The sequence below is a fragment of the Cyprinus carpio genome, chromosome A20, assembly GCF_018340385.1.
Source record: "Cyprinus carpio isolate SPL01 chromosome A20, ASM1834038v1, whole genome shotgun sequence".
Taxonomy (NCBI): Eukaryota; Metazoa; Chordata; class Actinopteri; order Cypriniformes; family Cyprinidae; genus Cyprinus; species Cyprinus carpio.
The window spans coordinates 9,702,550-9,715,815 of record NC_056591.1 but is presented as its reverse complement, the minus strand read 5'-3'; the positions used below and the strand labels follow the sequence as shown (position 1 = coordinate 9,715,815).

The window sequence follows — 13,266 nt, the reverse complement described above, 5'->3', positions numbered from 1 at the left end:
AAAGCTTACATTTAAACACATTGATGCGCAGGTTGCTACAACTGCCTTTAGTAATTGTGTCTGTGCCTCAGGTGCAGTACGGTCAGCAGTCGTCTGGCGGCGTACGAGGTGCTGGTCATGTTGGCCGACAGCTCTCTTACTAACCTGCAGCTCATCACTAAAGAACTGCAGTCCATGCACCACCAATCTGACCCGTTGTGTGTCAGGTGCAGTCCTTATTTCTCTGTTCCAACAGAGTCTTGTGATTGTGTGTGAGTCCCCTCAGACAGTCCTTATTTCTCTTGGACTGAAGAAGTAGAAATTCAGTGTTCCAGCAGCTCTACATTTTAATTGCTCCTGTTTCTGCTGTGAGAACCTTAGGGAACTGTTAAAAAGTCCTTATTTATTTTTGTGTTATTTGAAATTCTTTTTAATTGTCCTGTTCTGCTATGAGAACTTACAACATCCAATATTTGTGGGAATGAAGAAACGGAGGTGCAACCTGCTACATTTATATGAATGCAGTTTGTTTTTTACAACTGCCATTCAGCTCTACATGACATTTTATAATGGGTTTGCCTGAGGTGAATGTCATATTGCTCCTAAAAAATTATCAACTAGTGTAAGTTTTTAGCACAATCTCTATTCACCACTAGGTGTGACGAAGACTAAAAAACTAGAATTTTAATTGTAATAATATTTTTTTCACTGTTTTTGTCATTAACTCTTTTTGGTGAGACTTTGTCTTTATAATAGGTTAACATTTTATCAGTTTTTTGTGTAACTCTTTTTGTGTATAGGTAACATTATACCTTGCTGTGTGGCTGTCTTGTCAATTGAAGGAAAACCCAGAGGAGAGTGTGTTCTGTCAGGTGCAGTCTCTGTTTGGTCACCTGATGGAGAGCAAACTACAGTACTACATACCTGAGAACTTCTGGAAGGTGAGATCTACCTTATGATTCGTCTGGAAACATTCGACACGCACACAGTCAGCTTAATTTGGAATAAATGCTGCCAAATGTCTAAAATGCTAAAGAGAAATTTCTAATGTCAGATGAGAAATTGATTTAAAATCTGCTTTTATTTGATCTGTAGTTTATTAGACACTCAAGAGCATTTGAGGAAAAATATATCAATTTGAGATGCTTACATGCCATGCATTTTTAGAATGCACTGTATTTTTATTTCAAGTAGTGAAAACGTTCTTCATTGTTCTCATCACTTTGTTGATCTTGATGCAGATATTTAAGATGTGGAATAAAGAATTATATGTACGAGAACAGCAGGACGCTTATGAGTTCTTCACCAGTCTGGTGGATCAGCTTGATGAACATCTAAAGGTACAGCTCACCTGATGTCCCCTGCAAACTCAAATGCTCATGCACAGTCTGAAGTGTGTTTGTAATTCTCCTAATGTCTTCCGCGTAGAAAATCGGTCGAGAGCAGATCTTCAAAAACACATTCCAGGGCATTTTCTCTGATCAGAAGATATGTAAAGACTGTCCACACAGGTAAGCCTTAAAGGAACATATCACATATCGTTCCAAACCCATTTTCTCAAGAAGACTTCTTAATAACATTGACTTGGGTGTGGTTTTTAGGTACGAGCGCGAGGAGACGTTCATGGCTCTGAACTTGGGGGTGACATCCTGTCAGAGTCTGGAGATCTCTCTCGATCAGTTCGTCAGAGGAGAGGTCCTGGATGGCAGCAATGCTTATTACTGTGAGAAGTGTAAAGAGAAGGTACTGTCTGATGTGTTCTCATTTATTAAGACCTGCAGGGAAATACAGGTGTACGTTGTGCTCACACATTCTGTGTTGCAGCGGACCACTGTGAAGCGGACCTGTATAAAGTCTCTGCCCAGCGTGCTGGTCATCCACCTCATGCGATTCGGCTTTGACTGGGAAAGCGGCCGGTCCATCAAATACGATGAGCAGATCCGAGTAAGACCATACGCAGCAGCAGCTCTGCTTCAATTCACATCTTATTTAGTGTTGGCCTGCAGCTAATAACTTATCAAAAAACAATTAATTTGTTGATTATTTCCTTATACACTACCATTTGGGGTTGGTAAGATTTTTAAAATGTTTTTGAAAGAAGTCTATTATTTAATTAAAAATACAGTAAAAGCGGTAATATTGTGAAATATTACAATTTAAAATAACTCTTTTCTTTTTTAATATATTTAAAAATGAATTTTCAGGGCTCTAGACTCATTCTTTTCATTTTTTTGACTCATTCTTTTCATTTTTTATTCATTAAGCTATAGCGTTTCTGCATTTATACTTAATGTATTTCAACTACTGTTTTTCATACAGATACTTAGAAACCATATAGTTGTATTGCTATATGTGTGCATTTAACTTTGGTTTTCATGATCTAAATGTATGCAACTATGGAAAACAAATGATTAATTTGTATAAAACTCAAACAGTCATAATAATTACATTTTACCATATAACAAAATAGATTTTTACAAATTTTACAGGCTTTACTGTTTTTGATAATGGACATCTGCATCCTAACTCAAGCTACTACTCTCAGCTCAAGCTACTGTCAAATTTGCATTTCTAAGAGACAAAATTATTATTAATATTGGAGGCTGCACTGTAAACTGTGCTGAGGATGTGCATTATCATAATCAGGCAACACAAACCTGTTTCATGATTTGATGCAATATCACTCTTTAGAACATGCAGAAAGTAAGAAATCCATTTTTCTATTAAGATAATTATTTTGTTTAGGAAAAATAACTGGTTCATTGTAAAGAATTACAAAATGGTGAAGTCATGTCATGTTCTGACCATAAAGAGTCGTTTAAAACCACAGTTAATGGTCTGGTTTCTACTAAGGAGCAAAAATCTGCCTTGAAACTTGAATGAACAAAGATTATACATTTATCATGAAATAAAAACCATTTTGTTCAGTTGGACAAAAGCATCTGCTCTGCTCTATACAGCGCACGCTGCAGAGCAGCAGCAGGAGTCAGATTTCACTGATCACGTGAAGAGAGTGTGAGAGGTGCTTTCAGTGTGAGTGTATCAGGTGTACATGAGCATGAAGGTGAGCGTGGCAAAAATGATGAGGAAACGATAGCGGATGGCATGTGGTGTATACCATGCCTTGATTATTTAACTCGCACATTCTTAAAAAATGGTTGCCGTCTTAAGGGCCTAATTCTATTCCTGTAATGGCAAAGCTGAATTTTCAGCATCATTACTCCAGTTTTCAGTGTCACATGATCGTTAAGAAATCATTCTAATATGTGTTCAAGAAACATATTATCAATGTTGAAAACTATTGTGCTGCTTCATATTTTTGTGGAAATCATCATACTTATTTTATTTTTTTTTTTTTTTTTTTTGATGATGAACTGAAAGCATTTTCTTTAGAGAATTTACTTTCGCAACAATTTAAAAATATTTACTGTTACTTCTAATCAATTTAATGCATCCTTGCTGAATAAAAGTATACATTAAAAAAATCTTACTGACCCCAGATATTTGACTGTTAGTATATAAAAGATTTGCATCTATTTCAATAATTTGTGCTCACTTTTAGTTCCCCTGGGTGCTGAACATGGAGCCGTACACAGTGTCAGGAATGGCCCGTCAAGATTCAAGTGCAGATCATGGAGAGAACGGGAGAGGGGGCGAGGCCGGATCCGGGGGATCGCCTCGGAAGAAGGTCACCATCTCTGAGAACTACGAACTTGTGGGAGTGGTGGTCCACAGCGGACAGGCCCATGCAGGACACTATTACTCATTCATCAAAGACCGTCGGTGAGATTGCAAGAGAGATTGTCTATTAACGTGTTTTGGGGGGTTTCTGAGTGGATGCTCTGTTTGCTTGTTGGCCCAATTTAAAGGAGAGAGTTTGGTTTTTAGAGTTTGATGAAGATGGTAGTACACTTCTTCCTATCAGGCCTTACAATTTACACCAGGTTTTTCCGAACTGGGTTTTGTGAGTTGATAAATATCTAGTTCAGTTATGAAACTCTAGGCTGATAGATCCTATACATGCAGTCTGCTAGCAATGACAAGTTGATTGGCCTCTGCTGCTTCACAGCAAGCTGCCCTTGCAGTTCTTCTGAAACCCTCCACCTCCCCAGCTCCACCTGTCCATATTTGCTCTGTAGCAGCAGTAGCATGTGTAACAGATCTAATCCACCAAGACCAAACACACTAACATTTTCACATCCAATAACATGCTAATACTATTCAGATTAAAATCATTTTAAAATAAAAACAATTTAAAATAAAACCCTTTTAAAAAAAGATTCAACATTTTATTTATTTTCCTCCATGTCATGTGACTGTTAACTTACATCAGAGGACTGTGAACATGTTAACATGTTGTTCAATTATTGACATGCTAACTTCTTTGGGGGTACTTCAAGCAAATATTTTAGGTTTTATTTAAGGGGTTTGGCTTAAGTTTGGGAATCACTGATCTACACAAACGATAAGGGAATAATTAGATTCTGAGTTTAATGCTTGAGTTTATTTCTAGGGAACAAATCCCCAAAGTAGAAAAAGTAGTGAGAGATTACGGCATGCATAGTATTGTTGCATAAAGCTTGTTCTAAATAATCTCAGAGGTCTTGTGTTTGAACAATACATAAATGAATTCTGCATAATCTGTTTGCATAATACACAGTCTATATATAGGGCATACTTCTGCAACTGTAATATCTGAAACATGTTTCTGGGAGGTCTTTTGCCTCTCTGTGTGTATGTATGTGTATTTATGGGTCTCTGGGGGGCCATGCTTCTGTTTTTGGCAAGAGTGTTTTTATGAGAGCCTTAAACTGTCCCAGATGCTTGGCAGTGTGATGGAGCTTTAAACTGGCAAATTTTTCGAGGGAATGAAGGAATGTTTGGGTGACCAAGGAGAACTGAGCAATGTTTGTAATGTGCGTTTTTCAATCCTTTATTCTCTTTTAGGGGTAGTTCACGAGGACGCTGGTATAAGTTTAACGACAATGTTGTTGAAGAGTTTGACATGAACGATGAGACTCTGGAGTACGAGTGTTTCGGAGGAGAGTACAGACCCAAAGTTTATGACCAGTGTAAGTTATTAATATTTCTTCAAATCAGTGTAAATGAATGATGTCAAAATACTGATACTTCAGCACCAAGTCGATAAAATAAACTTTGTTAAATCTTTCAACATGAACACAAAATGAGGCCTAAAAATCTTTATTTTTACTGTGGTAATCATGAACCATTATTCATGTTATTGACTGGTGATTTTTTTACATTTATTTTGTTTGACTTAATATATATAAAAAACATTGACACAGTACATCTTAGATGGATTACATGTCACATTGTCATCGTCATTATCACTCATGGTGTTCATATTATTAGATTAACATTGTGTGCCACTGTGTTCACATGCTATAGCTAACCCCTACCCGGATGTGCGGCGGCGCTACTGGAACGCCTACATGCTGTTCTACCAGCGCATCAGTGACCAGAACTCCCCCGTCCTGCCCAAAAAGAGTCGAGTCAGCATCGTGAGGCAGGAGGCAGAGGATCTCTCACTGTGAGTTAGCGTTTTACTTCCTCCATGAACATTGCAACATGGACTCTCTTATTAATGTTCATAATCCTTCACCTCAGGTCAGCGCCATCCTCTCCAGAGATCTCACCCCAGTCCTCCCCACGGCCACCCCGAGCCAACAATGACCGCCTCACCCTGCTCACACGCTTGGTCAAGAAAGGAGAGAAGAAGGGTCTGTTTGTGGAAAAGATGCCTGCTAGGATCTATCAGGTTGAGATTTTAAGGCCTTTTCATGCATTGCGATTCCAGTGTGATTAAAAGAAATGTTCCGGGTTGAGTGGATGTTAAAGGTGCTGTATGTAGGATTGACACCGAGTGGTTGAACTAGGTATTGCAGTCCAAATTCAAAATATTGGAGACTTTTTTTTCTCCTGGCTCCTCCTCCTCAGACTTGACGCACACGTAGGTTGCCAGATTGACGGCACAGACAGGAATGAGCGCACTTGATGATGAACTAATTTAAATATGCTGTGTTTTCCGCCAACTGGCAACCTGGGGTGCTGAAATACAATTGGGAAAACTGGTAGTGGGCGGGTTCCAAAAACCAAAACAAACACCGACATTTTGGGCCGGAACGCACATTTTCAAAGGAGAATAACTGACTGTAGCATTGTTTTTCAGATAAACAAGTATGTTAATTTAGCATTTTTCTTAAATATCTGCAAACATATTATGGTATTTTTATGCTTCAGTAGAGTCAAAATCTTACATACAGCACCTTTAAGGTCTGACAACATCATTCTATAATATAACTATAATTATATTATTATACAGTGTTTCAGACATGTTGTTGTTTTCGCAAAAAGTTCACAAAAATTGACTTTTGGATCTGTATAGATGGTGAGAGATGAAAATCTGAAGTTCATGAAGAACAGAGACGTTTACAACAGTGATTACTTCAACTTCACACTGTCTCTGGCGTCTGTCAACGCGGTAAGCTCTGAGCATTCAGCCTCTTTTATAAGCGCTTTATATTTCCTGCACACAAATTTGAGCTTTATACTGTTTTTTCAGACGAAGTTAAAGCATCCATCGTATCAGGCCATGGCCAAAACCAGCCTGCAGCTGTCTGTCCAGTTCCTCTTCCACACTTATCTGCGCACTAAAAAGAAACTCAGGTTGGGATGATGCTTTAGTTTATAGTACTTTAAACGCAAGGCCTGTTAACACAGGTTTATTATTGGTAAACTATTACAAAGACCAGAACTAGTGGTGAAAAAATGTATTACATATATATTTTTTTTAAATAATGACAAAATATATAAATTGTTATTATTATTATTATTATTATTATTATTATAAATGTTTTTTTATTTATTAATTATAAATGATGATTTAAAATGTATTGCATTTGTAATGCACTGTAATTGTGCATAAAATATGAGCAATAAAGTAAAATTAAAACAGTAAAAATGACTTTAGACTTATCATTGTATTTATTTTTTCAATGTGGGAACTCTGACGTCTTCTCTCTCAGGGTGGACACAGAGGAGTGGATCGCTACCATGGAGGTTTTGTTGTCCAAGAGTAGTGAGGCGTGTCAGTGGATGGTCCAGTACCTGGTGGCACCTGAAGGACGGGAGATCATCAAGTGAGCCACATTATCTCTATACCTCTACGCACACATTGGAAAATCCCCACTGGCTAGTAAAAAGTAAAACTATTGACTGTTGACACACAGGCACAAAATATAAAAATATTTTTATACGTCTGTATATCTATGTAGATAATAAAAAATACAAATAAAATAATATAGATAATGAAAAATAATATTAATAATGTAACTAATAGTATAAAATGCACTGAATTCTGACAGAAAGCTGTGCTCATGAATATTAATCAAACTAGCCTTGTTTCCATTACCCTTCAAATTGCGCGAATTGAAATTGTGAATTGAAAATATGCCTAATGGAAATGTGTCAATTTCGCAAAAATGCCTATATATCGCAAAAAAGTTTTTACGCTCGTATGAGTGTTTTTCAGGCAATGGGAAAAAGGAATAATTCGCAAACCTGCACTGGAGACCTTTTTTTTTTTCGCATTTACAGGTCACATGGCGTATGTAAAAATTCATATGATCATTTTTCAATGTACTATAATCTCAAAGAAACACTTCATACGTGGCCGCTCTCCAGTATAAGGGGTTTTCCCTACCATTATCGCGAGAGGAAAAAGTTATGTTTTACTCGCATAACACCGGTTAATGGAAACGCCATCATTTTGCAATACTTTTTTATCGAAATTAATGAAATATCGCCAAAGTCTTGTGCAAATCTGTAATGGAAATGCACCTACTGTCTGTGTTGACTTGATTTGATTTGCTGAAATCAGGTGGATGTGATAGGTGAGTGCTAGTGAATGGGATTTCCACTTGTTAATTCTGCCAGCAGCTCTTAAAGGCTTCATTTTACATGGTAGGCTAAAATAATTAATAATTCCAAATAAATTCCTTCATTTTGATGAGAAAAAAACAAAGGAAGACTCTCTTGCTATTGTATCTCTCTCTCTTGCTAATATCAATCCATTGGCACTCACAAAGTCAGAGAACACTGCAGATCCATTGATATCATTGGGAATAGTGTGTTGTAAAGACAGAGAGAGAAAACGCAAGTCCAATTTGCTGCATTCTCACCTTATTTAAATTTAGAACGGCTCTTTCCATGGCTCTGTTAAACACACCAAAAAGTATCTGACACACAATATAACAACATTTCAAACCAAGTGGTATTTAAGTTTCCAAATATGTTTTGAGGCCACTGTACTTTTGACTTATGTTAAATGTTCTGTTGTACTAGTTTCTACCCTAAGTAAAGTATAAGTGACACAGTATAAAATGTAGGATTAGATATTGAATGATTTTTTATATAGTAACTTTTTTTCTAGTGAGCAGTCTATCAATAACACCTGTGATTGTGTGGAGTGTAAGTGTGTGGTCATAATCATATAACTGAAAATCAATAGCATATGTGTGGGGTACGGCCACAGCTGCATTCTGTCAACCAAAAATGTGGGCCAGTCAGGGGATGTTAATGTTTAAAGCATTTAAGTGTGATCTGGAGATGTCAAAAGGTGCTCCAGAATAGGAGTAAGGGGGCGTAGTGCCCTGCTACACGATTGGCTGCTTCGTATCGGATGTTAGGGCTGCCCCAATTATCACGCAACACCTCAGCAGAAGCCAGGGAATGTTCCCGAACGTTTTATGATTGAGCTCTGACACACTTCCAACAAAAAAAGCAAACTTTTCCCTTATCAATGGAGACCTGGAATTTCATAAACATTTTCGCCCTGGAGGGAACGATAGATCTGGCTCTGCAGGGAAAGTTTCCATAGACCTCCCAACCAGCTCAGATATGCCAGCATCCAGCGTCTCTTACCACATGTTCATGCAAAAAGTGGAAAACTGGTTCAAAATCAACTGAATTAACATTGTTAATGGGTCAATCTCATGAAAGACATGTCGTTCCCTTTTGTAGGATCTGTCTGTTGGAATGCAGTGTGCGGGAGGTCCGTGTCGTGGTGGCCAACATCCTGGAGAAGACCCTGGAGAGCGCTTTGTACTTCCAGGACGCTGGGTTGGACTGTCTTTTGGACATGCTGCTCTCTCTATTGGATAAGGATGTTCCTGATAACTGCAAGAACTGCTCTCAGTACTTCAGCCTCTTCAGTAACTTTGCTCAGAGGGTGAGAACGATGATGTCACTCTTATGGGCATCAGACTGTATATGTGAAGAAAGCCCATGCTATTCTTTTCCATTAATGATAATTAATAGAAAGCTCCAAAGAAGCCACCATAAAAGTGGCCCATTCTGACAACTGATATTCTGTCTTTTAAAGCTACTCTTAGGAGCTGAAGGAACAAATGTGAGTTATTCACTGATGATGTGTTTTAGGGCTGTGGGCCATGTCAGCTGCTGCTGAAACATTCTGCTTTTCGTCGGATGCTTGTCTTCCTCCTGGGACCCAACCGGCAAAACAACCAGGTATTGCAGACACCTTCTGTTAACACCTGACAAAGTGTTTTTTGGCTTGAGAATATTGGGGTTTACTGCTTGCTTAAAGAGATAGTCCTCCCAAAAATGAAAATTTTGTGATCATTTTCTTTTTTTTCTGCGGAACACAAAAGAAGATATTTTGAAGAATGTTGGTAAACAATCCGAGATTGTTACCAACATTCTTCGAAATTCTTCTTTTTTTGTTCCACAGAACAAAACTAAGTCGTACAGGTTTGGAATGACAGGAGTGTGTGTAAATGATAACAGAGCTTTCATTTTTGGGTGAACTGTCCCTTTAAGTGTTAATCTCTGTTTCAGCACCGGCGCTGGAGTTCAGCACAGGCTCGTGAGTTCCTGCATCTTCACAACACTCTGGCCCTGATCGTGATGCACACAGACCTCATGTCTCAGAGGACGGAGTGTAAGAACACACGATTTCTGGACACACACCAACGTTATTATCGTTAACAAGAACTATTATAAGGGCATAAAAAAAATGTGACCCAAAATGGAAGTCATAGTTTGCAAAAGAAATAAAATACTAATGTGCACTAAAAAAAAAATACTTTTTAAACATTTTAAAATTGAAGGTTTTTTTTTTTTTTTTTTTTTTTTTTGGTGAAATTAATACTTTTATTCAGAAAGGATGCATTAAATTGATCAAAAGTGACAGTAAAGACATTTATAATGTTTAAAAAGATTTTGAACTTCCCATTCATAAAAGAATCCTGAAATAAAAATGTTTCATGATTTTCACAAAAATATTAAGCAACACTGTTGTTTTAAATTGTAATAATATTTCTTAGCATAACTGTTTCTACTGTATTTTTGATAAAAAAAAATGCAGCCTTGGTGATTAAGAAAAATCTTACTGACCCCAAACATTTCAATGGTAGTACATCTCTACATTATGTTTCTCAGCAACGTTTGGCCTTTTTTTAATTATTGGGGGGCACTTATCGGTATGCAGTTTTCCCTTTTGCTCACATGCCAGTGATTATTTTGTTGATTAGAATAGGATGCCGACCCCTGGTTTAGAAGGGATACTCCACCCCAAAATGAAAATTTTGTCATTAATCACTTACCCCCATGTCGTTACAAACCAATAAAAACTCTGTTCATCTTCGGAACACAATTTAAGATATTTTGGATGAAAACCGGGAGGCCTGTGACTGTCCCATAGACTGACAAATAAATAGCACTGTCAAGGTCCATAAAAGGTGTAAAAGTAATCATCAGAATACTCCATCTGCCATCAGACAAGCAATCTGGGTTATATGAAGCGATGGGAATACTTTTTGTAAGCAAAGAAAACAAAAATAACAACTTTATCAACGACCTTTGTCAACAGTCTCCTCTGTGTCCATATCACCATATGCTGTGTATGCTCTTCTGTGTCATCCGCGCCACAAGGATGTGCTGTTTCTATATGTATTTAGCTTTGATTTGAAAGAAAACAGTGCATCCTTGTGGCACAGATGATATAACGCAGCATGATATGGAGAGACACAGAGGAGACTGTTGACAAAGGAAATTATTGAATAAAGTCATTATTTTTGTTTTCTTTGCTTACAAAAAGTGTTCCCATCACTTCATTTAACCCAGATTGCACGTCTGATGGCAGATGGAGTATTCTGACAACGACTTTCATACCTTTTATGGACCTTGACGCTGTTATTTACTTGACAGTCTATGGGACAGTCACAGGCCTCCCGGTTTTCATCCAAAATATCTCTAATTGTGTTCCGAAGACGAACGAAGCTTTTACGGGTTTGAAACGACATGGGGGTAAGTGATTAATGACAAAATTTTCATTTTGGGGTGAAGTATTCCTTAAATGATTCTCTGTGTGAGTGATGAGGTAACGCTGGTGTGTTAATGCACTTCTCATGTGTGTTCAGCTCAAGGAGTGTTCAAGCTCGCTTCATCAGGACTGGTGGCTCCATCTTCACCCCTCATGCCTCTACATCCAGACGTCAACATGTTTCTCTTCAAAGCAGAAGGACAGGTGTATCTCATGGAGGTAATGCTGTCTCTTATTCTCTATCTCCTGTCTGTCTGTATAGCACACTACTGACTGAGACATGTCTTTCAGGTGATGTTTGCCATGCGTGAGTTGTCTGGCCCATTGTCGTTTCTCATCGAGATGATCACATATTGTTCGTTCTGTAACGAACCTTTCTCACTGGGAGTCCTACACTTACTCAAGGTTGGTACTCTTACTAGTTTAAACCTTTTAAATGATAATAGATAAATAATTTATATTTATAATTAATGATTTTATTGTACATATTATTTATAGAAAAAAAATATTGGTGTATGTATATTTTGTAATTGGAAGTACACCATATACAGATATACAAACCTGAAGCAATCTCTGCAGAAAAATAGATGTTGAGCTGAGCCCTGCCTGTTTTTACACACACACACACACACACACACACACACAAAGCAAGCCTACACAATCTTTCTTATGACATGTTCATGTGACTTGTAGAACCATCTGGAAACGGCTCCTCCTCACGAACTGAAGAACGTCTTTCAGATGCTCCTAGAGATCCTGGTGAGTGTGGCCGTGTGCTGTCTTAAAAAGTTTTTGGGTAGGATGTAAATATGCAACGCCCTTATTTTCTTATTTTCTCCTCTCAGACGGTAGAGGACCCTCTGCAGTCTCAGAGGCTCAAATATGCATTTGAATCTGAAAAGGGCCTTCTGGGTAAGAACCATGTCACTTGGCTCTATCAGTGTGAGTAGTTGTAAGATTAAATTAATTTGTACTGATATGTGTTTCTCGTACTTTCACAGCTTTGATGCATCAGAGCAACAATGTGGACAGCAGTCGCTGCTATCAGTGTGTGAAGTTCCTGGTCACGCTGGCACAGAAGTGAGTGTAGAACACGGGGATCCAATTAGGGATACACAATATGGATATTGACGTAATTGAATGTAAATGTATATAATACAATTGTATTGTGCCATTTTGGTTATTGGCCAATATTTGATAGATAGATAGATAGATAGATATTTGGATATATTTAGATAGATAGATAGATAGATAGATAGATAGATAGATAGATAGATTTAGATGGCTGATACTATTATGGTCAGCGATAAATTATGTATTCTTTGATCTAATGTGATTAATGAACTGTCAGTGTTTCTGGCAGCATTGTTAAATGTCTTTGTATTTCTGTTAGATGTTCTCCAGCTAAGGACTATTTTAAAGAGCTCTCAGGACATTGGAGTTGGGCAGTGCAGTGGCTTCAGAAGAAGGCAAGAGACCACAGATACACATACCCATGCACACACTCCAGTACTTCTTTGTTGTGAAAGAGCATCCATTATTGAATTCCCCTTCTCTCCTCTTTCAGATGTCTGAGCACTACTGGACGCCTCAGAGTAACGTATCGAACGAGACGTCCACAGCTAAAACCTTCCAGCGCACCATCTCAGCACAGGTATGGCACTCACACTTTTTTACGTTATGCATTACCAGAATAAACTCATTATGTATTTAAAGTTGAAAACTTTTGAGAAAGGTTTTTCTTCTGAAAGCACAGAGCTCCCATTGACTGTTTAGATAAGTTCAGTGAATGCTGTTTTTTTGTGTTTAGGACACTCTAGCTTATGCCACAGCTTTACTGAATGAGAAGGAGCAGTCCGGCAGCAGTAATGGTTCAGACGGCAGCCCGGCCAATGAGAACTCGGACAGAAGCCTCAGACAGG

At 38.0% G+C, this 13,266-nt stretch overlaps 1 protein-coding gene across 1 annotated transcript in view; it reads left to right on the top strand.

Moving 5' to 3' along the window:
- The window catches only part of LOC109112960 (ubiquitin carboxyl-terminal hydrolase 24-like), a 67,756-nt gene that overhangs the window by 52,161 nt on the left and 2,329 nt on the right, over positions 1-13,266 (top strand). The window contains 24 exon segments of the mRNA XM_042777233.1: positions 72-201; positions 780-920; positions 1,221-1,319; positions 1,408-1,490; positions 1,581-1,722; positions 1,804-1,923; positions 3,542-3,762; positions 4,927-5,051; positions 5,389-5,530; positions 5,608-5,758; positions 6,386-6,481; positions 6,563-6,666; positions 7,026-7,139; positions 9,022-9,229; positions 9,439-9,528; positions 9,859-9,961; positions 11,442-11,563; positions 11,636-11,749; positions 12,038-12,103; positions 12,190-12,256; positions 12,346-12,424; positions 12,738-12,813; positions 12,912-12,998; positions 13,155-13,265. Coding sequence (XP_042633167.1) covers positions 72-201; positions 780-920; positions 1,221-1,319; positions 1,408-1,490; positions 1,581-1,722; positions 1,804-1,923; positions 3,542-3,762; positions 4,927-5,051; positions 5,389-5,530; positions 5,608-5,758; positions 6,386-6,481; positions 6,563-6,666; positions 7,026-7,139; positions 9,022-9,229; positions 9,439-9,528; positions 9,859-9,961; positions 11,442-11,563; positions 11,636-11,749; positions 12,038-12,103; positions 12,190-12,256; positions 12,346-12,424; positions 12,738-12,813; positions 12,912-12,998; positions 13,155-13,265 — 2,791 coding nt within the window.